Source organism: Ochotona princeps, chromosome 24, assembly GCF_030435755.1.
Source record: "Ochotona princeps isolate mOchPri1 chromosome 24, mOchPri1.hap1, whole genome shotgun sequence".
NCBI classification, from domain to species: domain Eukaryota; kingdom Metazoa; phylum Chordata; class Mammalia; order Lagomorpha; family Ochotonidae; genus Ochotona; species Ochotona princeps.
In genome coordinates, this window is record NC_080855.1 from 4,851,943 (window position 1) to 4,877,282 (window position 25,340).

At 59.8% G+C, this 25,340-nt stretch overlaps 1 protein-coding gene across 6 annotated transcripts in view; it reads left to right on the forward strand.

Annotated features, from left to right (window-relative positions):
* Positions 1–25,340, forward strand: part of TNRC18 (trinucleotide repeat containing 18) — a 78,410-nt gene that overhangs the window by 28,213 nt on the left and 24,857 nt on the right. For 2 of the 6 annotated variants that reach the window (XM_058680639.1, XM_058680643.1), the window contains 12 exons: positions 2,334–2,436; positions 2,617–2,822; positions 3,116–3,262; positions 3,647–3,834; positions 5,148–5,577; positions 6,414–7,418; positions 16,140–16,315; positions 16,809–16,945; positions 17,067–17,195; positions 18,711–18,882; positions 19,991–20,351; positions 23,572–23,847. In XM_058680639.1, coding sequence (XP_058536622.1) covers positions 2,334–2,436; positions 2,617–2,822; positions 3,116–3,262; positions 3,647–3,834; positions 5,148–5,577; positions 6,414–7,418; positions 16,140–16,315; positions 16,809–16,945; positions 17,067–17,195; positions 18,711–18,882; positions 19,991–20,351; positions 23,572–23,847 — 3,330 coding nt within the window. Of the gene's footprint in view, positions 1–2,333; positions 2,437–2,616; positions 2,823–3,115; positions 3,263–3,646; positions 3,835–5,147; positions 5,578–6,413; positions 7,419–16,139; positions 16,316–16,808; positions 16,946–17,066; positions 17,196–18,710; positions 18,883–19,990; positions 20,352–23,571; positions 24,170–25,340 lie in introns of those variants that run through there. The other 4 variants (XM_058680640.1, XM_058680644.1, XM_058680641.1 and 1 more) reach the window with 4 other exon arrangements.

Here is a 25,340-nt window from a genome sequence, read left to right on the forward strand (position 1 = left end):
TGGACTGTGCACAGTGTCTCCTTCCTTTGGTTGCCTGCAGCGAGCAGCCACAGGTGGGGACGCTGGGGCTTGGGGCTTGTCTGTCTCCTTATGGTTGGAGGCAGGTTTGGGACCAAATTGAGGGGATGGTAGGCTCAGGGTATCCCCAACCTGGCCAGTGCGTTGGGTAGATTCAGGGGCACTGCCAGAGGTGGTGGTGACACATTTGTTTTCATCTGCAGCTTCTGTTATTGTGCCAACGAGAAGGCCTGAGCTGCAGCCAACACAGCTGCCCCAGTGCTGGGGTAGCATCCTGGGTTGCCATGGCAGCTGGGCCGAGGCAGAGTCCTGGTTGAGTCTGGAGCATGTGACTGTCGAAGGAGCTGTTGCTGCCTGCTTCCCGGGTGGTGGTGGCTTTTATCAAGGCGGTTCCCGCTTGGCCAGGGGCAGGCCTGCGGCAGGTGGTGCAGGGGCCCACCTGCAGGCGTCCACCCTGCCTCCCAGAGTGGCTGGGCTCTCCCTGATGGAGGGACTCGGGTACACACTCAGTGCTGTGCCTGGGGCAGGCCTGCGGCAGGTGGTCAGGGGCCCACCTGCAGGCGTCCACCCTGCCTCCCAGAGTGGCTGGGCTCTCGCTGATGGACTTGGACACACTCAGTGCTGTGCCTGATTTCATCAGGGACAGGCAAGTGGCCCCTAGTGCCTCTCTGTTCCTGGGGGTCGCTGAAGCCTCCAGCAGGGGCCATCACACATCCCCCCGCCGCCAGCTTCCTGCACCCCGTCCCTGTTAGCCTCTCTGCCGCCTCCTCTCTGTCCCTGCCTCCACTGGGGCCTCTGCGCACTCGCCCTTGGTGCACTTCTGCCCAAGGGCCTTGGGACGTTCCGTCTGCTAGGTGCGCTGTGCTCCCCCTCCTCATGCCCGCAGGAATCCACCCCCTGGTCCACTGCCCATCCCTCTCTGCCGGGTCAGGCAAGCACAATGGCTCTGTGATGTGGTCAGTGCTGTGAGAGAGGGCAGAGGAGCATGGGGGAGGAGGCTGAGAGGGGGGCTGCCTGGAGGAGATGGGGTTGAGTAGGGGGAACAATTTGTATGGGCACACTCAAGCCCCATTAGACCCTGGTGAGCCCTGTTAGTCCTGGGCCTTGAGCACGTGGAGGTGAGGGGTGCCCTGGCTGGCCCTCACGCGCACTGCAGGTGTGGTGCACAGAGGATACTGGGGCCCCTGAGCCAGGCCGGCACGTCGGGGGGCAGGTTGATTCAGACAGCAGAGCCTAGCTGTCACGTTTCCTCGGGAGACCAGGCAGATTTGTAGGGCGTGGCCTTGGGGATGACAAGTGTTCACCGAAGGAGGTGGCCTGCAGAGGTTCCTGTTTGGGAAGCCCCCGAGTCCCTGGGCCCGGATCAGTGGGAGACGTCCGGAGCAGGGAGGGCAGAGGCCTGTGGACCACCTCCAGTGCCTGTGCCAGCTGACACAGCAGAAACTCACCAGACCCAGTGCCTGGCCCGGACCCAGGGGACCCAGCCCGCTTGGGATTGCCCAGGGCTGCCGCCCTGCTGAGCACCAAGGCTTGAGTTGGGCTCTGGTGCTCAGCGCAACCGTGGGGTTCTGCCCCTGCCCTTGTCTGCGGAGGCTGTCACTAGGCCACCACTGCTCTCCTGCACTGCCGGTCCTCCCACTCCTGGACGTGGTCATGCTGTCTGAGGGGATGGACAGGCTGTGCCCTACCCGTGCCTGATGCCTGCGTCTTCTCCCTCTTGACTCCCTTGCCCGCCTGTGGTGTGACCTGTGCTGGCCTAGGGTGCGTGTGCTCTGGGCCGTGTGAGTGGTGGAGCCAGAGGCCAGGGCTGGGTGCTCCTCGTCCAATTTGCCACCTGGGAAAGACAGGGAGACAGATGGGTTCCTTGCCTGCCCTGCGCTGCTGGGACTTGAGGCTGGCTCTGGTGACCACAGTCTGGCCTGGCCTTGCTGGAGAAGGGTGCAGCACATTTTGAGAGTGTGGTTCCTCTTGTTGGCTTCACCTCTGCTCCCCCCTTCTCACCATCGAAATGGTGCTGGGAACAAGTGGGGGCTCCTGTTCCACTGATACGTGACACGTCCTGCCTTGTGCTGGCTCTCTTGCCATGGCCACGGTTACCTGCTCAGGTGGTGGGTGGGCTCTTCGGTGTGTGCTTCAGGCAAGCGTCTTGGTGCTGGGGAGCTGAGTGGGACAGCATTCTGTGGTGCGGGGGCTGCCCTACTGGCTGGGGGGCTTCCAGAGGCTCGGGAGGCGGGTGGTGGGACAAGCTAAGCTGGGAGGCCCTGGGTCGCTCTGTGCTGGCTCAGGGCTCAGGGTCACCTGGATGTCCCTTGCAGGGCATGGCCGAGCTGATGAAGACTGTGCGGATGACAGAGCCAGGCACCGGGAGGAGCGGCTGCTCGGGGCTCGCCTGGACCGGGATCAGGAGAAGCTGCTCAGGTGAGGGTGAGCAGCTGACCCCACGTGGCCTTGGCTCCTTGACAGCTGCCTGGTCCTGTGCTTTGAGCCTGGAGGCACCTGCCACCTTTAGGCCTGGCCGCGCTGGCTGAGCCTGACTTCTCGCCTTCCTGAGTCTGGGGGCTAACTAGATCATCGGTGATGCCCCCGTCTCCCTTACAGGGAAAGCAAGGAGCTGGCCGACCTGGCCCGCCTGCACCCCACCAGCTGTGCTCCAAATGGCCTCAACCCAAACCTCATGGTGACCGGGGGCCCTGCCCTGGCAAGCTCGGGACGCTGGTCTACTGACCCCGCAGCTCACCTGGCCACACACCCCTGGCTGCCTCGCTCAGGCAGTACGTCCATGTGGCTCGCCGGACACCCCTATGGTGAGCGTGGGGCTAGGGGGTTTCTCTCCCTATCAGGTGGTGGGTAGGGAAAGTTGGGGTGCAGGGACCCAAGCCCATTGCTGGCCGCTGCCTTCCCACCATGGCATTGTAATGGTATCTGCCCTGTGGGATCCCTCATGGGTCTATGCCGTCAGTCTGCACCCTGCACCCTCGGCTCCTTGCAGGAGGCTCCCAGGGTTCAGAGGCGGATTCGTGGCTGGCTTGGGGGCCGGATCCGACCCGGGGTGGGAGGTGGTCCCATCCCTGACACTCACCTGAGTTTCCCCTCCCAGGCTTGGGCCCCCCTTCTCTACACCAGGGTGTGGCGCCTGCGTTCCCGCCAGGCCTCGGGGGCTCACTGCCCTCAGCCTACCAGTTTGTGCGGGACCCCCAGTCGGGCCAGCTGGTGGTCATCTCCAGCGATCACCTGCCTCACTTTGGTAAGGGGCCACTGTGGGTGGCAGATGGGGCCTGGGACCCAGAGAGAAGCTTCCCATGTCAGGGGCTCCCACATTGTCACCAAGCCTGGGGCTCTGCTTCCACCAGCTCGAACTTAGGATCCCCTTAGGGGTTCTTGAGCCCTGCTTGGTGCCCTCATCTGTGGGATTCCACTTTGCACCCTCTGGGGTTTGGTGGGGGGAGGAGCTCGGGGCCCCCAGGGGATCTGGGATGAGTATACATATTGGTGAACTCCCCTGAGGCACGAGTGACCCTACGTTGCAAGGGATCTGGCAGGCCCTGCTCTGGGCCTCAGCTTGACTGTGCAGTGGGCTGGCAGGGTGTCTGGGAGAAGAGGTGTTCAGCGCCATGTGTCTCTCCTGCAGCCGAGCTGATGGAGCGGGCCGCAGTGCCACCGCTCTGGCCCTTGTACCCTCCGGGCCGCAGCCCCCTGCACCACGCCCAGCAGCTGCAGCTCTTTTCACAGCAGCACTTCCTGCGGCAGCAGGAGTTCCTGTACCTGCAGCAGCAGGCGGCCCAGGCCCTAGAGCTGCAGAGGAGCACTCAGCTGGTGGTGAGTCGAACCTGGTCAGAGTGTGAGGGGGAAAGCCGGGGAGGCAGGGAATGCTTCCTGGAAGAAGTGGCATTGGAGCAAAAACTGGAGCCATCAGCAAGAACAGTGTGCACAAAGACTCGGGCGGGGAAACAAAGGCAGAGGTCACCTGTCCCCCTCAGCCTGGCCTGGGCTCCTGTCCCTGGGGGAGCCAGGGTCTCTGAGCCCATTAGATAGGGGACCCTAGGGCTCCTCTTGTAAGGTTGGGCTCTCCGCTTCCTCCTCAAGGAGATTCCGGAATGTTCTCTGATGGTCCTCCTTCCCTCTTCCCATGTGCAGTGTGCTCAGAGATGAATCAGGTTTCAGGGCCCTGTTCTGGGTTTGTATCCCAGCTCTGCCAGACTGGCCACGTGGCTTCGGGCAGCAGGCGTCATCGGAGTGGGCCAGGTGTTCCCCGCAGATAACTGAGGTGTTGTGATCCACGCCACCAGGCTGCGGGCTGCGCTGCACCGCCGCTTCCAAGAGCCCCCATCCCTGGGACCACCATTGTGCAGGGTTTATGTTCGCTTCTGGGTGCTGCCAGAGCTTTTTGCTGTGGCCCGTTTCTCAGCTCCCCACAGCCTTGGCCTGGTGTGCGACAGACAGCCGACGTGCAGCCAGCCTTGGCCTGGTGTGCGACAGACAGCCGACGTGCAGCCAACCGGCTTCTTCCTGCGATGGTTTCTCTCCCTCCCTCCCCTCCTTCTTTCTCTCTCTGTCTTTCCTTCATTCCTTATTTGAAAGGCAGCTGATGTAGAGGACAGACAGAACTCCTCTATCCGCTGCTCCCCTCCCCAAATGGTCCCACTGCTGAGGCTGGGCCAGGCCAAAGGCAGGAGCCAGGAACTTTATTGCTGGTGTTCGATGTGGGTGACAGGGGCCCAAGCCTTTGAGCCATTGTCTGCTGCCTCTCGGGTGTATTAGTAGGCAGCTGGGCCAGGAGCAGAGCGGCCAGGGCAATGGGCAGTGTCGTGGTCTTCCAGGAAGCCCAGGTCTTGCCCTAGGCCCCTTGCTGCAGCCATGAGGCTCCCACAGGGCCAGGGTCTGGGTGGAGGTCCCATGCTGCAGGTTTGAGCTCTGTGCCCCACCCCCATCCCTGCCCTTTGGGGTTCCACAGGGAACACTGTCCTTATTACACGTGTGCAGTGCCGGAATGGCCATCTCAGGCCTGGGAGGGGGTGGGCGGCCTGGACCCCAGGCTCTGCCTGAGGTTGTCCCCGAGTGTGGGGAGCCCGGGGACCGGCAGCTGCATGGTGGCTGCTGCCCCGCTGACTCTGCCTGCCGGCCCCTCCCAGCAGGAGCGACTGAAGGCCCAGGAGCATCGGGCAGAGGTGGAGGAGAGAGTGACCAAGCGCAATCTGGAGGCCGCGGGCAAGGCTGGCCTGGCCGCCGCAGGGCCTGGGCTGCTGCCTCGGAAGCCCCCCGGACTGGCCACTGCTCCCGCTGGCGCTTACAGCAAGGCCGGGAGCCCACCACCGTCTCCCCGTGCATCCCCTGTGGCCGCCCTCAAGGCCAAGGTGATCCAGAAGCTGGAGGACGTGTCCAAGCCACCTGCCTACGCCTATCCCGCCACGCCCAGCTCCCAGCCCAGCAGCCCGCCGCCCGCCTCCCCGCCCCCTGCCCCTGGCGTCACCCGCAAGGAGGAGGCCCCAGAGAACGTGGTGGAGAAGAAGGACTTGGAGCTGGAGAAGGAAGCCCCCAGCCCCTTCCAGACCTTGTTCTCAGGTAGGAGCCGCCCTGCTCCGTCCTGTGTGGGCCGTGCCTGGGGCTCTGGGCTAGCAGTTGGTCATGCTGTCTCCCCTGCTGTCCTCAGAGCCAGCCTCAGGCGTCCTGGGTGGCGGCTGGCCCCTCCGCAGCATGCCTCGTGAGCTTTCCTGCAGGCCAGGCTGTGGCCCCCTCAGCATGCAGTTGGTGCCCGTCCCTGTTGCCCGTTCTTGGCAGCAGCCTCACCATACCTTCTGTGCTGCCTGCTGGCTCTGAGGGTCAGTGAGCTGGGGCCAGAGTGTGTGTCCTCTCCCCCACGGTGTTAGGAGCATGATCTTGTGGTTGGCACGGTTGGCACTGTTGCTGTGTGAGTTCAGGGAGAATGCTGTGCAGTGCTGGTGTGTCTGGCCCTGGCCTGGGGCTGTGGGAGTCTTCTGGTTTCCCTGGAGCACGAGCTGCTGGCTGGGTGTGGGCAGAGGGTCTGCTCACTCTCAGGCGATGGCCTTGGGGCTGTGGGGCTGGGAGAGGATGGCCTGTTCTCACGGCCTTGGTGGGGAGGTCGGAGGGGAGCAGGCTGCAGAGGCAAGCTGCCAGAGAACCTTCTTGACATGGCTTTTGCTCACCTGGCTGGCTGCTGAGTGGGGAGGGACGGTTCTGCGTTGGAGCGCGCGAGTAAGATCCCTGGAGCCAAGATGCATAGCCCTTCTCTCCACATGGTCCAGACGTGTGGCCAGGGCCTGGGAGAGCTAAGTGCCTGTCCACAGGAGGAGCTCCACCCTATAGCAGCCCTGTTCCGGGCCTGTGCTGATGGTGCTGGCAGGGGCAGCCCATGACACACCGACCTTGTGTCTCGACAGATATCCCCCCCAGGTACCCGTTCCAAGCCCTTCCGCCGCACTACGGGAGGCCCTACCCCTTCCTGCTGCAGCCCGCAGCAGCTACCGACGCAGATGGCCTGGCCCCCGATGTGCCGCTCCCATCCGAGGGGCGTGAGCAGCTGGCGCTCTCACCCGAGGACAAGCCCATCCGCCTGTCACCCTCCAAGATCCCGGAGCCACTGCGGGAGGGTCCGGAAGAAGAAACGCTGGTCGAGAGGGAGGTGAAGGCCGAGGTGGAGGACGAGGACGAAGGCCCAGCCGAGCTGCCTCCCCTGCAGTCACCGCTGGCCCTGCCCACCGCCGACACCATGGCGGCCGTGAGCCCCGCGAGCGGCTGTGGAGGCAGCCTGCTGGAGGCCCAGGCGCTGAGTGCTGCTGGCCAGGACTGTGTGGAGCCCGCCGAGTGCCCAGGCTTTAGGGAAGGGGCCGAAACACAGGTGGACTTGCCAGGCCGGACAGAATCCTGCACGGCTGCCTTGGAGCTGGGGGGCCGGCTGACACCTGAGACACTGATAGAGACCAAGGAGGAGCCAGTGGAGGTGCCCCTGGATGCGCCCATGGAGGTGCCCGTAGTGGAGGCGGCACCCGAGGAAGACCTGGCCTCGGCAGCCCTGAGTGAGCCCCAAGCCGACCTGGAACTGTCACGGTGTGACGTCTCCGCCACGGAGGACCAGGCCCTGAGTCTGGACGCCCAGGAGGCTGTCCCTGGGCCCGGCGGTGCCTGCTACCTGGAGGAGGTGAGCTCTGACCAGTTCCTGTCTGGCCTGGAGGACCCGCTGGCTGGCATGAATGCGCTGGTGGCGGCTGCGGAGCTGCCCCAGGCCAGGCCCCTGCCCTCCCCGGCTGACGAGGCCCCGGCCTTGGAGAAGCTGGACGCTGCCGTGGCCCCAAGCCTGGTCCTGGAGCAGAGCTTCCTGCACGGTATCACCCTGCTGAGCGAGATCGCCGAGCTGGAGCTGCAGCGCCGGAGCCAGGAGCCGGGAGGTGAGGTGCCCGCTGGTCTGCAGGCTGTCCTCAGGTCTCAGGTCTGTAAGGGTGGGAAGGCCCCAGGCCGTGCCTCTGAGTCATTCCTGCTCTCTTATGAGGAACTGTGGGAGAACACGTGGTCTACCATCTTGGCCCACTCATTTTTAAAGATTTACTAATTTTTTACTTGAAAGAGTTGCAGAAAGGAGAGACAGATCTTCCGTGTGCTGGTTTAATCTCCATCTGGCTGCAATGGCCAAAGCTAAGCCAGTCCGAAGCCAGGAGCCAGGAGCTTCTTCTAGGTCTCCCACATGGGTGTTGGGGCTTAAAGAATCAGGCCATCTTCTGCTGCTTTCCCAGGCACATCATCAGCAAGCCAGATTGGAAATGGAGCAGATAGAAGGATGCTCATGTGGGATGCTGGCGCTGCAGGCAGAGGCTTAACTTGCCACACTGGCCCGGACCGTGTTTTTATTTTGAAAGATTTATTTTTAGTTATTTGAAAGGCACAGTTACAGAGGAAGGGACAGAGAGAGTTCCATCCTCCGTTTAATCCTTCACTTGGCTACAGTGGCAGGACTGGGCAAGAGCCAAGCCAGGAAGAGCTTCTCCCATCTCCCGTGTGGGTGCGAGGAGCAAGACACTGACTTGGGCCGTCCTCCGCTGCCTTCCCAGTGCACTACAGGGAGCTGGTGAGAAGTGGAGCAGCTGGGACTAGAACCAGCCTCTGTGGGGTACTGGTGTTGCAGGGGGGCATTTTCGTTTGCTGCGCCACGACACCAGCTCCGTTTGGGCCATTTTAAAGCAGCCTGTTGCACAGTTGATCTGTGGACTATTTTTTTTTAAGGGAGTTTTAAAGGCTGGAAACTGGGGCTGGTGCTGTGGCATAGTAGGTTAAGCTTCTACCTTTTGTGCCAACATCCCATATGTGTACCAGTTTGAGTCCCAGGTGTTCCACTTCCAGTCCAACTCCCTGCTTATGGTCTAGGAAAACAGCTGAAGACAGCCCAGTGTCATGGGACCCCGTGCCCACATGGGAGAGCTGGAAAAGGCTGCTGGCTTTGGATCTGCTCAGCTCTGGTTGTTGCGGTCATTTGGGGAGTGAGCCAGCAGATGGAGGGTCTCGCACCGACTCTCTTCTCTGCAAATCTGCCTCTCCAATAAAAATTAAATAAATTAAACAATGAAGGATGGAAGCCTTCACGCATGCTGATTTCAGAGAAGGTAGGGAGAGGTTTATATGGCTCAGCAGTAAGTGGGTAATTTTAGGTGTGTCTGGATCCAGGAGCTCAAACCAAGGCATCAGGTGTTTTCTCTTCCTCAGCACCTGCTTCTCTCGTCTCCGCTTTCCTCCCTGTCTGTGTTCCACTTTTCTCTGGATTGACCTCATCCAAGGTAGTCAGGCTCCTTGTGGGGCTCCAGCAGTTCCCCCTGAGCATGGGGCCTTCCTGGAAGAGGCCACCTGTCTCCTGCTAGCTCTGGTGCCAGCGCTGAGAGCAGCGCTCTTTGGCTGCCAGAGTTCAGTGGCCAGGGAGCTGGAACAGCTGTGGACTCAGAGGTGTTACCCCCGGCAGCCGGGGGAGCCGTGTTCCTCCGGAGGGAGTGGAGTGACTGGCCGGGCACAGCACAGCCTGTGGTGCTCTGGTTAGGGCCTGCAGGTGGCCCGGCCCACTGCCGCACACAGCACACAGCACGCTCGGCTCCGGCCCCACTGTCGGGGAAGCGCTTAGGGAAGCTTATGTATTTGCTCTGGAACTTCTTACACATATGCTGACTTGTAAAACGTAGGTGGTTCTATAACTACAGTGTCCTGTAGCCTGCTGTTTACGCTTAATATTTTCTTTATCAAGCATTTTGCACAGGCGTGGTATTTCAGAAAAATGTTTTTGAAGAGGCTGCCGGGTTTTCTGTGCAGTGCAGGCTCTGGCCTTCGATGTCGCAATCCTATTTTTTTTTTCTCCTGTTGCAAATAGCAGGGTGATTATCCTTGGAGAAAAGTCTTTGTTGTTGTCTGATTGTCCCAAGGCTGTGTCCCCAGAGGCAAAAATGTCAGTAAAACAAGTTGGTGTTTTCAAGGTTTTCTGATCATCACAGTCAACCATGGCCCACATGCCCTCCCCTGCCCGGACCACACTGGTGTGGTGTTATTCTAGAATTCATGGAGGATTTTTCATTTTTGTATTATAATAGTTCAGGAGAAAACTGTTTTTCCTTCAGAAGAAAATGAAAACTGGTAAATGGGTGATTACAATAGCAAAGACATTTGTACTTGTACAGTTTAAATCATTCCTAAATCATTCTTAAATTTTGAACATGTGGTCGTCCAGAAGAAATCTTTAATTTTTCAGTAATTTTTACTCTTTGTGCACATGTTGATTTCTTAATGGTAAATGCTTTGTTTAAGGTAGTGTTCTCTGTTGAGAATATTTTCATGGAATAAAACAAACTTTTCATGGTCAAAAAAAAAAAAAAAAAAAAAAAAAAAAAAAGAAAATGAAAACTGCCCTGCCAGCTGGTGTTTTTCAGAGGGGACTGAAGAGAGGACCCGAGGGCTTCTGGAGCAGAGGGGTCCCCTGGGGGAAGGGGGTGCCTGCTTTGGGCTCCCTGTCCTGGCCTGGCTGGTGAACCCGGGCAGCTCTGTCTGCAGTCTTAGGTATCACATTGTCCTCTTTGTTTATTAACTGGAAGGCAGGGAGAGAGAGAGAGAGAGAGAGAGAGAGACTCTTCCATCTATCGTTTAGCTCCCAAATGACCACAGGACTGTACCAGGCCAAGCCAGGAGCTGTACCCAGTCCAGGTCTCCCATGCAGGTGGCAGGAATTCAAGCCCTTGGGCCATCACCTGCTGCCTTCTAGGCACACTGGCCGGGAGCTGGAGCAGCCGGAGCAGCCGGAGCAGCGGAGGCTTGAGACAGTGCTGTGACGCGGCCCGCAGATGTCCCACAGAGCCCACCCAGCCTGGTCATCTTTGTTGTGGGAAAGTAGGCTGGCCTGGGCAGCTCAGAGGAGAGAATTATAGGCCAGCAGACTGAGGGACTATGCCAGGTCCCTCTCCCTGGCTTGTCAGGGGTTCTCTGTGCACAGCTGTGTCTCCCCATGGCTCCGTTCCTGTGGGCCCCACCTTCCCTTTCATGGGATCAACTCTGTAGGTCCTGAGAGTCAGGACCCCAACTTGTGCAGTGGCCCAGGGGGTCCTGCACATATCCTGGGGCCATCTGAGGGGAGTATCCACAGGACTGGGCTCTGCCCAAGCCAACAGCTAAGACTCTGGGGACACAGAGGGGGAGGCGTTACCGTGGGAGCCCGTGGCCTAGGCTGCTTGGTGGCTTCAGCTTCCCCAAGGGCATGGCAGAGCGTGGCATGGCCCTGGTGGGCATTGCTGACATCCATCCTTCACAGCTTGGCGGGGACATGGTGCCCTCTAGTGGGGAAAGGCAGGACTCATTCTGGTGTGGGTTCACACCAGCTCAGACCAGACAGATGTATCCACCTGGATATTTTTTTTTTTTTAAGATTTGTTTTATTGTTATTGGAAAGTCAGATATGCAGAGAGGAGGAGAGACAGAGAGGAAGATCTTCCATCTGATGATTCACTCCCCAAGTAAGCGCAATGGCCGATGCGCGCCGATCCGAAGCCAGGAGCCAGGAACTTCTTCCAGGTCTCCCACACGGGTGCAGGGTCCCAATGCTCTGGGCCGTCCTCGACTGCTTTCCCAGGCCACAAGCAGGGAGCTGGATGGGAAGTGGGACCGCTGAGATTAGAACTGGTGCCCGTATGGGAACCCGGCACATTCAAGGCAAGAACTTTAGCCACTAGGCCACACCGCCGGGCCCCACCTTGGTATTCTTGCCAGCTTGCACCTGACGAGGATGGCCCTCTCCAGGTCAGAACGGGATGTGGCAGTTTCACATGGCTGAGCCCCAGGGCAGCACTGTGTAGATTTCCTCTTGCATTTGACGAGCTCTGCTTAAGCACCCGGGGGACTTGCAAGAATGTTTTAAAGCTTATTTTTATCAAGTCTCATCCATGTGTTTTGATTTACTTGAGAAAGTGGGGAGGAGCGAAAGGCAGAGGGCATGTGCTGCCTTCTGGGGCCTCACTGCCCAGATGCCCTGACAGCAGAGCAGAGCCAGGCTTGAAGGCCTCACTCCCCAGATGCCCTAACAGCAGAGCAGAGCCAGGCTTGAAGGCCTCACTGCCCAGATGCCCTGACAGCAGAGCAGAGCCAGGCTTGAAGGCCTCACTCCCCAGATGCCCTGACAGCAGAGCAGAGCCAGGCTTGAAGGCCTCACTGCCCAGATGCCCTGACAGCAGAGCAGAGCCAGGCTTGAAGGCCTCACTCCCCAGATGCCCTAACAGCAGAGCAGAGCCAGGCTTGAAGGCCTCACTGCCCAGATGCCCTGACAGCAGAGCAGAGCCAGGCTTGAAGGCCTCACTGCCCAGATGCCCTGACAGCAGAGCAGAGCCAGGCTTGAAGGCCTCACTGCCCAGATGCCCTAACAGCAGAGCAGAGCCAGGCTTGAAGGCCTCACTCCCCAGATGCCCTAACAGCAGAGCAGAGCCAGGCTTGAAGGCCTCACTGCCCAGATGCCCTAACAGCAGAGCAGAGCCAGGCTTGAAGGCCTCACTCCCCAGATGCCCTGACAGCAGAGCAGAGCCAGGCTTGAAGGCCTCACTCCCCAGATGCCCTGACAGCAGAGCAGAGCCAGGCTTGAAGGCCTCACTCCCCAGATGCCCTGACAGCAGAGCAGAGCCAGGCTTGAAGGCCTCACTGCCCAGATGCCCTGACAGCAGAGCAGAGCCAGGCTTGAAGGCCTCACTCCCCAGATGCCCTAACAGCAGAGCAGAGCCAGGCTTGAAGGCCTCACTGCCCAGATGCCCTGACAGCAGAGCAGAGCCAGGCTTGAAGGCCTCACTGCCCAGATGCCCTGACAGCAGAGCAGAGCCAGGCTTGAAGGCCTCACTCCCCAGATGCCCTGACAGCAGAGCAGAGCCAGGCTTGAAGGCCTCACTGCCCAGATGCCCTGACAGCAGAGCAGAGCCAGGCTTGAAGGCCTCACTCCCCAGATGCCCTGACAGCAGAGCAGAGCCAGGCTTGAAGGCCTCACTGCCCAGATGCCCTAACAGCAGAGCAGAGCCAGGCTTGAAGGCCTCACTCCCCAGATGCCCTAACAGCAGAGCAGAGCCAGGCTTGAAGGCCTCACTCCCCAGATGCCCTAACAGCAGAGCAGAGCCAGGCTTGAAGGCCTCACTGCCCAGATGCCCTGACAGCAGAGCAGAGCCAGGCTTGAAGGCCTCACTCCCCAGATGCCCTGACAGCAGAGCAGAGCCAGGCTTGAAGGCCTCACTCCCCAGATGCCCTGACAGCAGAGCAGAGCCAGGCTTGAAGGCCTCACTGCCCAGATGCCCTGACAGCAGAGCAGAGCCAGGCTTGAAGGCCTCACTCCCCAGATGCCCTAACAGCAGAGCAGAGCCAGGCTTGAAGGCCTCACTCCCCAGATGCCCTAACAGCAGAGCAGAGCCAGGCTTGAAGGCCTCACTCCCCAGATGCCCTAACAGCAGAGCAGAGCCAGGCTTGAAGGCCTCACTCCCCAGATGCCCTGACAGCAGAGCAGAGCCAGGCTTGAAGGCCTCACTGCCCAGATGCCCTGACAGCAGAGCAGAGCCAGGCTTGAAGGCCTCACTCCCCAGATGCCCTAACAGCAGAGCAGAGCCAGGCTTGAAGGCCTCACTGCCCAGATGCCCTGACAGCAGAGCAGAGCCAGGCTTGAAGGCCTCACTCCCCAGATGCCCTAACAGCAGAGCAGAGCCAGGCTTGAAGGCCTCACTCCCCAGATGCCCTAACAGCAGAGCAGAGCCAGGCTTGAAGGCCTCACTCCCCAGATGCCCTGACAGCAGAGCAGAGCCAGGCTTGAAGGCCTCACTCCCCAGATGCCCTAACAGCAGAGCAGAGCCAGGCTTGAAGGCCTCACTCCCCAGATGCCCTAACAGCAGAGCAGAGCCAGGCTTGAAGGCCTCACTCCCCAGATGCCCTGACAGCAGAGCAGAGCCAGGCTTGAAGGCCTCACTGCCCAGATGCCCTAACAGCAGAGCAGAGCCAGGCTTGAAGGCCTCACTCCCCAGATGCCCTAACAGCAGAGCAGAGCCAGGCTTGAAGGCCTCACTCCCCAGATGCCCTGACAGCAGAGCAGAGCCAGGCTTGAAGGCCTCACTGCCCAGATGCCCTAACAGCAGAGCAGAGCCAGGCTTGAAGGCCTCACTCCCCAGATGCCCTAACAGCAGAGCAGAGCCAGGCTTGAAGGCCTCACTCCCCAGATGCCCTAACAGCAGAGCAGAGCCAGGCTTGAAGGCCTCACTCCCCAGATGCCCTGACAGCAGAGCAGAGCCAGGCTTGAAGGCCTCACTCCCCAGATGCCCTGACAGCAGAGCAGAGCCAGGCTTGAAGGCCTCACTGCCCAGATGCCCTAACAGCAGAGCAGAGCCAGGCTTGAAGGCCTCACTCCCCAGATGCCCTAACAGCAGAGCAGAGCCAGGCTTGAAGGCCTCACTCCCCAGATGCCCTGACAGCAGAGCAGAGCCAGGCTTGAAGGCCTCACTGCCCAGATGCCCTAACAGCAGAGCAGAGCCAGGCTTGAAGGCCTCACTCCCCAGATGCCCTAACAGCAGAGCAGAGCCAGGCTTGAAGGCCTCACTCCCCAGATGCCCTAACAGCAGAGCAGAGCCAGGCTTGAAGGCCTCACTGCCCAGATGCCCTGACAGCAGAGCAGAGCCAGGCTTGAAGGCCTCACTCCCCAGATGCCCTGACAGCAGAGCAGAGCCAGGCTTGAAGGCCTCACTCCCCAGATGCCCTGACAGCAGAGCAGAGCCAGGCTTGAAGGCCTCACTCCCCAGATGCCCTGACAGCAGAGCAGAGCCAGGCTTGAAGGCCTCACTCCCCAGATGCCCTAACAGCAGAGCAGAGCCAGGCTTGAAGGCCTCACTCCCCAGATGCCCTAACAGCAGAGCAGAGCCAGGCTTGAAGGCCTCACTCCCCAGATGCCCTAACAGCAGAGCAGAGCCAGGCTTGAAGGCCTCACTCCCCAGATGCCCTAACAGCAGAGCAGAGCCAGGCTTGAAGGCCTCACTCCCCAGATGCCCTAACAGCAGAGCAGAGCCAGGCTTGAAGGCCTCACTCCCCAGATGCCCTAACAGCAGAGCAGAGCCAGGCTTGAAGGCCTCACTCCCCAGATGCCCTAACAGCAGAGCAGAGCCAGGCTTGAAGGCCTCACTCCCCAGATGCCCTGACAGCAGAGCAGAGCCAGGCTTGAAGGCCTCACTCCCCAGATGCCCTGACAGCAGAGCAGAGCCAGGCTTGAAGGCCTCACTCCCCAGATGCCCTAACAGCAGAGCAGAGCCAGGCTTGAAGGCCTCACTCCCCAGATGCCCTAACAGCAGAGCAGAGCCAGGCTTGAAGGCCTCACTCCCCAGATGCCCTAACAGCAGAGCAGAGCCAGGCTTGAAGGCCTCACTCCCCAGATGCCCTAACAGCAGAGCAGAGCCAGGCTTGAAGGCCTCACTCCCCAGATGCCCTAACAGCAGAGCAGAGCCAGGCTTGAAGGCCTCACTCCCCAGATGCCCTAACAGCAGAGCAGAGCCAGGCTTGAAGGCAAGCAGGAGGGGCCTGGAGCTCCGCCAGGGTCTCCGTGTGGCCGGGAGTGCTGCCTGCTGCCTCGGGTAATCCTGAGTGGAGTGTATGGGCCTAGAACCCAGGCATTCTCATGTGGGATGCAGTTGCCTAACCCCCCACGGCTGATGTGCTGGCCCCAAGAGCGGTCATATTCTAGATCTTAAAGACGTCGTCAATTTGCAGACGCGTAGTATCACTCATTTTGATTAGGTGGAGACAAGCTGCCCTCTGCTGGGTTGAGGTTCTCGGCTGGAGGGGAACGAACGGCACACCTCCCCCTTCACGCAAACCCCACTGGTGGGCCCCTTCCCCACACACCCGTCACAGCCTGTGCTTTTGTCTCTTATCCAAAAAGAGTTTCTGGAAAGAAGCCGATGCCAATGGCGGGTATCGCTTAGGTTAATGAGAACTCTCGGATGCAAGAGAGAGCTTCCCTGCTGCTGCTAGGGTCGGCAGTGAAAGCAGTCGGTGTTGTTGGCCTTCAGAAATGGTGAGCTGCATGCAGTTCAGACCAGTGAGCAGCTGAATGTGTGTGACGAGCCACTGGACAGAGGAGAGTGGCGTGGGATGTGGTTTGTGTCGACTGCTACTGGTTTTGTATTCAGGACGCCCAGGTGTGTTACGTGCTTTGGAACATAAATGTGCATTCACGTTTCTGGAACCATCTGCCAGAATCTATGCCCACAGTGGCCTCCGTCCCACCCCCAGGAGGGGTTGTCATGTTGGCAAAGTGGTGTGATTTTTTCACAGCCTTCAGTGGGGTCCGTGTTTGTCCTGCACGCCTTCTAATGCGAAGCGCTGCACGCTCTCGCTGTGGGAAGCGCAGTCCTGATAAAGCCTCTCGAGCCAGTCTCCCAGCGGAAGCTCTTTGACCTTCAGCACACTGGGGTCTTATGCTCCAGCAGACAGCGGGGGCAGCCGAGTGTTCTCACACCAGGCCTGTGTTTCCCTGTGTCATATGGGGTCGGCTGTGGTACCTGTGAGTCCTGCCTGCCCCCTAAGCGGCCTCACTGCCCGCCACCCCCTCCAACCCCTTTTGTTTGCCTGGACTCACCTGTCTCTTCCATGTGCAGGTGCGGAAGTGGGCCGGGCTGTGCGGCCCTCCCTGGAGAGCCTGCTGGTGGCCAGCAGCCACATGCTGAAGGAGGTGCTGGACAGCCCCTTTGTGGACCCGCTCAAGACCCTGCGGCTCCCACGGGAGCTGAAACCCCACAAGAAGTACAGCTGGATGCAGAAGAAGGAGGAACGGGTGAGCTGGCCCGTGGGCCGTGGGCGATAGCCACCTGGCTGGCTTGTAGTTGGAAAGGCCTGATCTGTGCCCCACTTGGTCCAGCCACCTGCTGGGCGGTCCCAGACTAGTGGGCTCCCATCTGTGGGCCTCAGTCTGTCCATCTGATGGCACACCAGGTGTGTTGTGTGGGTAGCAGCTGGACAGATGGGAGGACAGTGTGGGAGCCAAGTCTGCCTCTGCCTCCTGCTGCCCACGAGGCCTCAGGCAAGCGGCTTCTGCCCTCTGAGCCTCCACAGCTACACGGCACAGGGGTGCTTGGCGACGGAGCCTCTGTTTCCCACATGGCCCTGCACTCTGCTCCTGTCGTCGAGAGCTGGGGCCACATGGCCGAGCAGCACCAGGAAGGGGTGGCCATGGATGGGAGCCAGGGTCTTGTAACCCCAAAGCCCTGTCACTGGTCCAAGGAGTCCAATGGCTAGACAAAGCCCTCACCTTTATCTGCACCCCCCAGATGTACGCCATGAAGTCCTCGCTGGAAGACATGGGTGCCCTGGAGCTGGACTTCCGGATGCGGCTGGCTGAGGTCCAGCGGCAGTACAAGGAGAAGCAGCGTGAGCTGGTGAAGCTGCAGCGTCGCAGGGACTGCGAGTGAGTGCCCCTCCCGGAGCCCCCAGGCAGCAGGCAGTGCAGGTGTCAGAGGTGTGCGCGTCCTCGCTCCGCTCCCCCGCTGCCCCCCAGGTTCACAGCCCAGCCTGTGATTCTTTTTAAGGGACAGGCACGAGGAACCCCATAGAAGCTTGGCACGCAGAGGCCCTGGCAGGCCGCGGAAACGGAGCCACACCCCGGGCGCCCTGTCGCCCCCCCGCAAGCGAGGGAAGAGCCGCACCAGTGGCGGAAAGTAAGGCTGCCCCTCGGTGGGGAGGAGCACGGGGCCCAGCGGTGCCTGCACCCGCGCCGGGGACCTCCAGGCCCTCGGTAGCTGGATTGGTAGCTGCTGGGGCCAGCAGAAGCAGCGAGGCAGCTCCTGGAGCTGGGACCCCTACCCCAGCGAGGCTTACTGTGGCGTGCTTTGAGCATTTGCTGGCTTCCAGCCACCCACACCTGCTTCCGCTGCACTAGGGACCAACTCCTGCTCTTGTCCACACACCTCGTCCCTTGGGGGGACCTGCTGGGCCCCACCTGGAGGGGTTCCCTCAGGCTGCTGCTTGGTTCTCCCCATCAGATGTGTCCTCCTTTTCTCTTGGCTTTATCCAGTGCCTGGGCCGACCCCAGGGCTACTCCCCGCGAGGCACTGTGTCCGCCTCATCCCTGGGGAAGGGCCCTCTGTGGGCCTCTGGGCTCAGTGCTGGGAGGAGAGCTCTTTCTCCAGGCCTGGGCACACGGAGGGCAGAGCATGGAGCAGCAGCCGGGAGACCCATCACAGCACAGGCTGGAGCTCTCCCAGCCTGGAGCGCCAGGGCGGGGCAGACCCTAGGCAGCCTGGTCTTCACGGAAGGCACCTTGGGGGTTTCAGAGGGCTCAGGTGAGGGGGGTGTGATGGCCCCACGGGCCCCCACAGCTCACACTGAGCCTCCTTGGTGTGTTTCTGACCAGTCCTGCAAGGCGGGGGTGCTCCTGGCGCAGAAGCCAGCGCAAGGCTGAACCGCCAGCAGCAGCCTAGGCCTCGGCCTAGTGGTCCGAAGCACAGGCTGTGTAGGGAGCCAACCGGCCTGCTTTCCCAGCCTGGCTCCGTCCCTTCCTGGGCCTTCAGGCCAGGTGCTGGCTTTCCAGAGCCTGGCGGGTCTGTGGCTAGAGTACAAGCATGCCAGGTGCACAGCCTGCAGCGGGGCTGGACTGCTGCAGCTTGGGAAGGGCCGGCTGGAAGCAGGTGAGAGGAGCCTGTGTCTGGGGCGGCTGGCCCTCTGCTGCTGGAAGCAGGTGAGAGGAGCCTGTGTCTGGGGCAGCTGGCCCTCTGCTGCTGGCTCTCAGAGGCCACGCAAGTTGGTGGACAGCACTGCCTTCCTGTCAGCACTTGAGCTTAACTGTCCCTCCCTTCCCGGTGGCTTGATTTGGCGTTTCTGATCCTTGAGTTTGGCAGAGTTTTGGTAAAGAGGTGTTTCCCTGGTAACAGGAGTGGGTATACGTGTTTATATGTGTGAGAGAGGAAGTGGTGTGTGTGTGCGTGTGAACGCAAGAAAGAGGCCAGCTGAGGATGCTAACTTAACTTTTTTTTCCCCTTTCTCATTGAACTGGCATTCTCCTCCTTCACAACTCTCCCAGGATCCCAGCACCGTAGTTGTAGGAAAGCTGTTTTTGCAGAGGTGGTGCTCTGGCCTCATAGTGTGTTTCAGCCTCCGGGACCGCAAGGGTAGAGCCCCAAGCCATGAGTGCTGGCTGGCCCAGGGTACTGACCAGTGATGTCTTTGGATTTCAGGCTAAGCAGCAAGTCCCTGCTGACATCTGATGGCTATGAGCTGGGAACAGGGATAAGAAAGCGACCCAAGGGGCCCGAAGAGGAACACGATGCACTCGTCACAGTGGGGAAAGCCAGGGGCAGGAGCCAAGCTTTGGATGAGCAGGAAGCCTCGGCCGACTTCATCAGTCAGGTGAGTAACCCTGTGGTGGACTGCCCAGCTGGGGTGCGGGTGTCAGCCCCATGTGCTGTTCGGAAAGCAGAGGCGTGCTTGCCTTAGTGCCCGAACGACTGCTTCCCACTCTCCTTGGGTCCGGGGGAGCTCTGAGACTTGTGAAGTTGCACAGCCACCACCCTTGGCGTCTTGCAGGCTGTTTGCAGCAGCCACACGAGGAAGCAAGTGCTTGACTGCTGTGGTTGTCCACTGTGCCGCCGGTTGGCTCCGAGAAACCAGGGTGCTCCACAGTGGCGGCCCTGTGAGTTCTCCAGGGTGAACCGGCCCCTCGGTTGGTCTCGTCTCTGTAGAACATCGTCATCACTAAAGGCCCTGCCATTTAAGCAGTGTTGGACCCTTCACCTCGCTAGCCCCAGCCCCATGAGGCACAGGGGCCTGGGCTGCTGGTCAGGACGCGGGCCCAGCTTACACATTAGGGTCCTTCTGCCTTTTGTGAGGGATGCTTTTATGGTTGTGAAAATGACACTCTCTGGCTTTCCTCCCCAACTATGAAGTGCTTCTTGGTCAGAAAAAGCACAGATGAGATGCTGAAATGCAAGGCGATGGTTGCTTTGAAACTGCACATTTTGCTTCAGCAAGTGACTACAGTTAACGGGAATTTAATCTGTGAAATCTGTGCTTTCTGCTTCAGGCAGCCAAGACACACTCCCGGCAGGCGTTTTCTCAGCCGCTCTGGGCCCTGTGCTCGGCTGGGCTGGGTTCATCGGCTGCTGGGGGCTGAGATAAGCAGGTTGCTGGGTTTGCCATCTTGCTTCCTGCCCCTGCTCCTCCCTCAGCACAGTTCCCTTCAGCCCTCTGAGTTCTGCTTGCTGAAGGTGCTGCCAGATTGGACTGCTGTGAGAATGCTGGCACCCACAGTAACTGTCGCCACAGCAGCAGATGTCTGATGCCTTGGGCCAGGCGTTTCCAGGAGTGGCCTCTGTCTTCACACGACCCAATGAGGCCAGCCCAGAGGGCCCTGCTGTGCAGAGCTTGTGGCCTGGGTCCAGGAAGGCAGTAGATGACTTGAGAGCTCCTGTGTTGCTTTGCCCAGCATCTTAACCTGCGACCCAACTTCCCTCCCCAGCTGAAGATTAAGAAGAAGAAGATGGCCAGCGACCAGGAGCAGCTGGCAAGCAAGCTGGACAAGGCACTGTCCCTCACCAAGCAGGACAAGCTCAAGTCACCCTTCAAGCTTTCTGACAGTTCTGGGGGGAAGTCCAGGAATACCGGGGGCTGTGGCAGATACTTGACTCCTTACGACAGCCTGCTGGGCAAGGACAGGAAGGCGCTGGCCAAAGGCCTCGGCCTGTCTCTGAAATCTACCAGAGAAGGTAAACACAAAAGGGCTGCCAAAGCCAGGAAGATGGAGCTGGGGTTCAAGGCCAGAGGCCAGACCAAGTTGGCTCATTCCCCATTCACCTCGGAAGTGAGCAGCTACTCCTACAGTAAGTAGCGGCCCAGCGCTGTGCAGCCTCTAACCTGTGCCACCCTCCCCTTCCCTCCTGCCCCTTCCTCCTCCGTCCTGGCATGCTCTAAGGTCTCTTGGCCACAAGTGTAGGGGAAACTGGCGTCTTGGGGTGGATGTGCGTGTGCTGGATGGGCGCCTTGGACTGGTTGGTTACCAGTTCTGGGTGGGTGGGGGTGAGGGGGTGTTGGGTGTGGGCCAGCTGGCTGGTGCCCGCTCCCTACTTCCTACGGGAAGCCATCAATATGGAGGCTTTACGTGTCTTGGGGTTTGTGACTGCGGGCCCTAGAGAGATCGGAGTGCAACTGCTTTTGGGCTTCCTAGGGGTGACCATGTTTGCTTCACTTGGGAAGGCTGAGTGGGAAGAGCATGGGTGGCGTGTGCAGTGTGTGGGGCCGGGCCTAGACGGAGTCTCCCGGGCGTTGTTACACCAGACTTGCTGAGGCCGGGCAGGTCGTGCAAGTGTGGGATTCGGATGGACACAGTTCAGCCGGGGTCAGACCTGGTTCGGTCAAACTCGCCTGGAACTTTCTTCTGATGGCTGTGTCCCACATTGGTCTTGTCCGGTGGGGTCGTTCTGGAGATGGCATGGGATTGTGGAATTGCACAGCCAGTGGACCTGAGAAGAGACAGTTTCACAAAGCTCGTGGGTGGTGTACGTGTGGGACTTTGGTGCAGAACTGTTTCCATACCCCCGTGTTTTTTCAAAGTGCGCCATCTTGCATAGGCTTTGTGAAGATCCCCAGTGCGCATGAATTTTGAGTGCTGGGAAATCATCAAATTCCATTTCTTCACAAACTGTTCAGAGAGCCTTGTGTCCTGTGGAGACTGCCATGTCCCAGATCCTGGGCTGTTCCCCGGGCAGGGCCGCTGCCTGGAGGCCACGAGTGCTCACTTGGTGTCTGTGCGCCGAGTGCCACGCACCCCACTGGGCAGGTGCTCAGCGTGTAGCTGCTGGAGGAAGGCTGGAGGGGCTTGTCAGGCATGCTTCCTGCCTCTTAGCCACGCTTGTCCTGGGCCCTGGCAGGGGTGGAGGCCTTGGCCACGGCCAGGGCCACTGCATGGTTCTATCTGGTTTGATGGACCCTGGATAGTTTCTTGTGGGAGGAGGTGAGGAGTTTGAATGTCACATTAAGTGCAAAACATGGGCCTGTTTAACATTTATAATGAAGTTTTTTTTTTAAGATTTATTTATTTATTTGAAAGGAAGATGGGGGGGGGGGGCGCGGAGAGAGATCCATCCACTGTTCAGTTCCCAGAAGTCTGAACAGCTCATGGCTGGACCAGACCAAATTCAAAGACCAGGAATTTCATCTGGGTCTCCCATGTGGGTGCAGGTGCCCAAGCCCTTGGGCCATCCTGTGCTACTTTCCCAGGAGCATTAGCAGGGAGCTGAATTAGAAGTGAAACATCCAGGGTTTAAATTGATACCTAGATTGGATGTGGGTATTGTAGGCACAGCTTTCCCTGCCACACCACAGCCAAGCCTAAAGTGCATTTTTTTTTTTTTAAGAAAGAAAATATAAGTGTTTGTGGGCTTGGTGTGAAAAGCACTGCCTTCCTCTCAGGGCTGTGCAGCCGTGAGTGCTGTGGGTCAAGAGGTGAAACATGGCCGCTGAGCAGGATTTGGCTGCTGTTCGCTCTCTAGGCTGTGTGTCTTCTCTTGGCCCTGGGCTCATGGGTCTGCAGGGCTGGTGTGCTGGGCCATAGGGCAGGCCATTTGCTTATGTCCCTTGTGGAAGGAGATGGTCTTAACTCGGGGCCTGGGATGCAGATGGGTGTGACCACGCGGTACTGGCTGGACCCTGGCCAGGGGTGGACACGGCAGAGAGGGGCACAGTCAGGGCCTTGTTGCCCTCTCTGCTGATTTTGCAGTCAAGAAGAGGGGCAAGGGCACTGCTGCGCCTTGGCATTCCCAGTGGGCATGGTCTGTGAGTGTGGACACACTTCCCCTCCGCCTCACCTGTAGCTGCATGTGGATGGGGTCAAGTTTGAAGTTGGGTGAGCTTGGTGCCTGAGGCTTTTGGAGTGCGTGTGCTCCTGTGTGAGAAGAAATGCTCAGATTGGTAGTCTGCGTGGTGAGGCCTGGTCTGTATCTTCCTGGGGAGAGAAACTGGGAGTCAGCGGGCCCCTCTCCCACAGGCCGGTGGCTGCGAGGTGCCGCTGTGAAGACAGCGTGTCCCGTGGGGCTTTCGCTGCGTGGCCTTGGTGTGGCTCACAGAGGGCCAGCCCTTTCCCAGCAGGGACCCGGCTGGCTAGGCAGGAGGCAGAAGACAGTACAGTGCCTTGTTTCGGTCTGGGCTGTAGGAGGTGGGTTTTCGCAGGAAGCCAGCTTGTTTGGCACCACCGCCTGGCCTCTGCGGCCTTGGCTGTGACCCCAGGACACACCTGTTGGAGCACAGGAGAGGAGAGTGGCTCACAGCCTGGCAGGGCTGCTGAATGGTGAGACTTGATCTCGGCCTATCCCAGACTGGGCCTTCCTGGAGCTGGAAGCAGCCACCCTCCCCCGCCCTCCTGGTGTAGCTTCATTTGAACTTGGACCTGGCACTGCCAGAGCTGCAGCTGTGTTCGTGAATGTTTCTGCCATTCGGAGTGGATTTTACCAGATCAAAGGATCACAGCCTTGGGCTGTGGTGTCTTCCTCCTGTCTTGCTAGATGGCCTGTTAGAACAGATGGAGCTGGCATCTGTTCGGGTTGGATTCGAAGGGGCCTGTGCTGTGCCCATTGGCCAGGAAGGATTAGAGGCCCCTCTCAGTGCTGTGTGCGTAGGGCAGGGCCACCTGGCTGTGACATCACTCGTCGGCTTTGCCCGTGGCTGCCTTCATCCTTGGGATCTGCTTGTGTGGGAGTGGGGGAGAGCTGTGCGTGCTCGGCTCTCGGGAGCCCTTCCGCTGCTGGGTCCCGTCCCTCCCGATCCCGCGGACTGGCAAGGGGCCGTTGGGCGGTGATGCTGTGACCAGGAGACAGTCTCTGCCTGTTCCCCCGAGGCCTGCAAAGGCTGACATGGCTGTGATGGGTGAGGCCTCCTGGGGAAGAAGCGAGAGGCCAGGCCGGGGTGGCGTGTGCCAGTGCGGTGGCATGGCAGTGCTTCCCATGGCCAGCGGGCATCTCCCCGTGTGTGCTGCGGAGCACTCGGGACGGTGCGGCCCCAGCCCCGACCCAGGCTGGTGACTTACCTGTAAACACTACCTCACTGCAGATACGGACTCCGAGGAAGACGAGGGGTTCCTGAAGGACGAGTGGGCCGCCCAGGCCCCCTCCAGCTCCAAGTTAGCATCTTCCCTCCTGTGTGGCATGGTGACAAAGAACAGCAAATCAGCCACAGGCCCCAAGCTCACCAAGAGGGGCCTGGCGGGCCCCAGGACTCTGAACCCCAAGCCGGCCGGCGGCAGGAAGCAGCCGTTCTGTCTGCTGCTCCGAGAGGCCGAGGCCCGGTCTGCCTTCAGTGACTCCTCGGAGGACTCGCTTGACCAAGGTTACTAGCTCCAAACACAAAATACCTTCCCTGCTTTAGAGCGAGCGAACGAGCAAGTGTGAGTGAGTGAGAGCGAGCGAGCATGCGCGGAGAGATGGCGGGCGCCGCGGCCGTCCGCTCGGATGGCCCGGGAAGGCAGCCGTCGGGTTCTTGGCAGCGTAGCCTGCCTTACTGCCTATTTTCCCTTTTGTTTTTATTTGTACTGTATCATTGTGACGATGTCGCTGAGCGGCTCTTTTGGAGCTCGTATGTGGGCTGGGTCTGGGCTTGGCCTTCCTCCTCTCTCCTTCCTCTCCGCCCTCCGCCTCCTCCCCAGCCCGCCTCCTCCCCAGCCCGCCTCCTCCTCCCCTGCTCTGCCCACCCAGACCACAGACTCGGGCCCGACGAGGCTTCCCGAGGAACATTTTGTAAATGGAATTCTGTCGTGTGGGCGTGTGACTTGATGTTTGTACCACGATTTTGGTAATACCGAGCTTTATTAAACATAACGAGTTCATTTTTAACTAAACCCGTGTGCCTTGTCTCTTGCTGTGTCCTTACTAGATGTTAGGTGATGCTCCCCTTCGTGAGTCCCCCTCCCCTCCTCCCCTTCCCCTCCTCACCACCCTACAAGGAGTAGCAAGGGGGTAATCCAGCTGCTTTTCTCTATCATTCAAATATCCCTGCTAGCTGTTGGCATTCATTTCACTTTTCAGGTTTAAAGTCAGCTGCTGTCACCCCAGCATCATCTTTTTTTTAAGTTGCTGTGTGTCTTTTATTTTCTGAAAGCTCAATTTTTCACTTGTGGTTGGAAGATGTCAGTGGGTGAATCCCTGTCTTATCACGCAGACCTCTGGGAGGGCCTGAAGGCAGGTCAGGGCCCAGCCCATTGGATAGCCCAGCGGAAACTGGTGGCTTCATTGCCACGCCGGGCCGGAGCCCTGTGCTCAGGAAGGGGCCACCCTGGGTGGCCTCGCTCCTGGGGAGGGTCCAACCCCCAGTCCCGGCATGCTCCGGCTCTGGCTCTCCCGATGTCAGAGCCGTTGTGGCTGGGCTGGGAAGGGCTCAGCTCTCCAGGCCCTCCGGTCCGAAGCGGCGGCCCAAGGAGAAGCTAGTGAACTCTTGGAAAGGTTTCCTGGTCCTGGCTTTAGGGTTTGCCTCTTGGCCACTTCCCCCACCGTTAGCCTGGGACCAGACACCGCCCACCTTTGCCAGCCTTGCTCTCCAGCTGCCATGTCCCCTCCTGATTGACAGAGCTGGATCGTGGGTGACTAGAAGGCTCCACAGGGAGGCCAGTGCCCTTTGCAAAGCTCACTTTTCCCTGGGCTAGCATGGCGTTCTGAGCAAGAAGAGGCCTCTAACCCACCCACCAACCTTGTTCTTGAGGCCTCCCCAGCCTAGGCCCTCCATGCTTGAGTCTGTTTGGTTCACTATCCCCCCACCCGTTTCCCCTCACCTGGGCTGAGCCAGGGCCCCCCAGTCTCCTTGACCCCCTAAAGCCAGGGTTCCAGCTT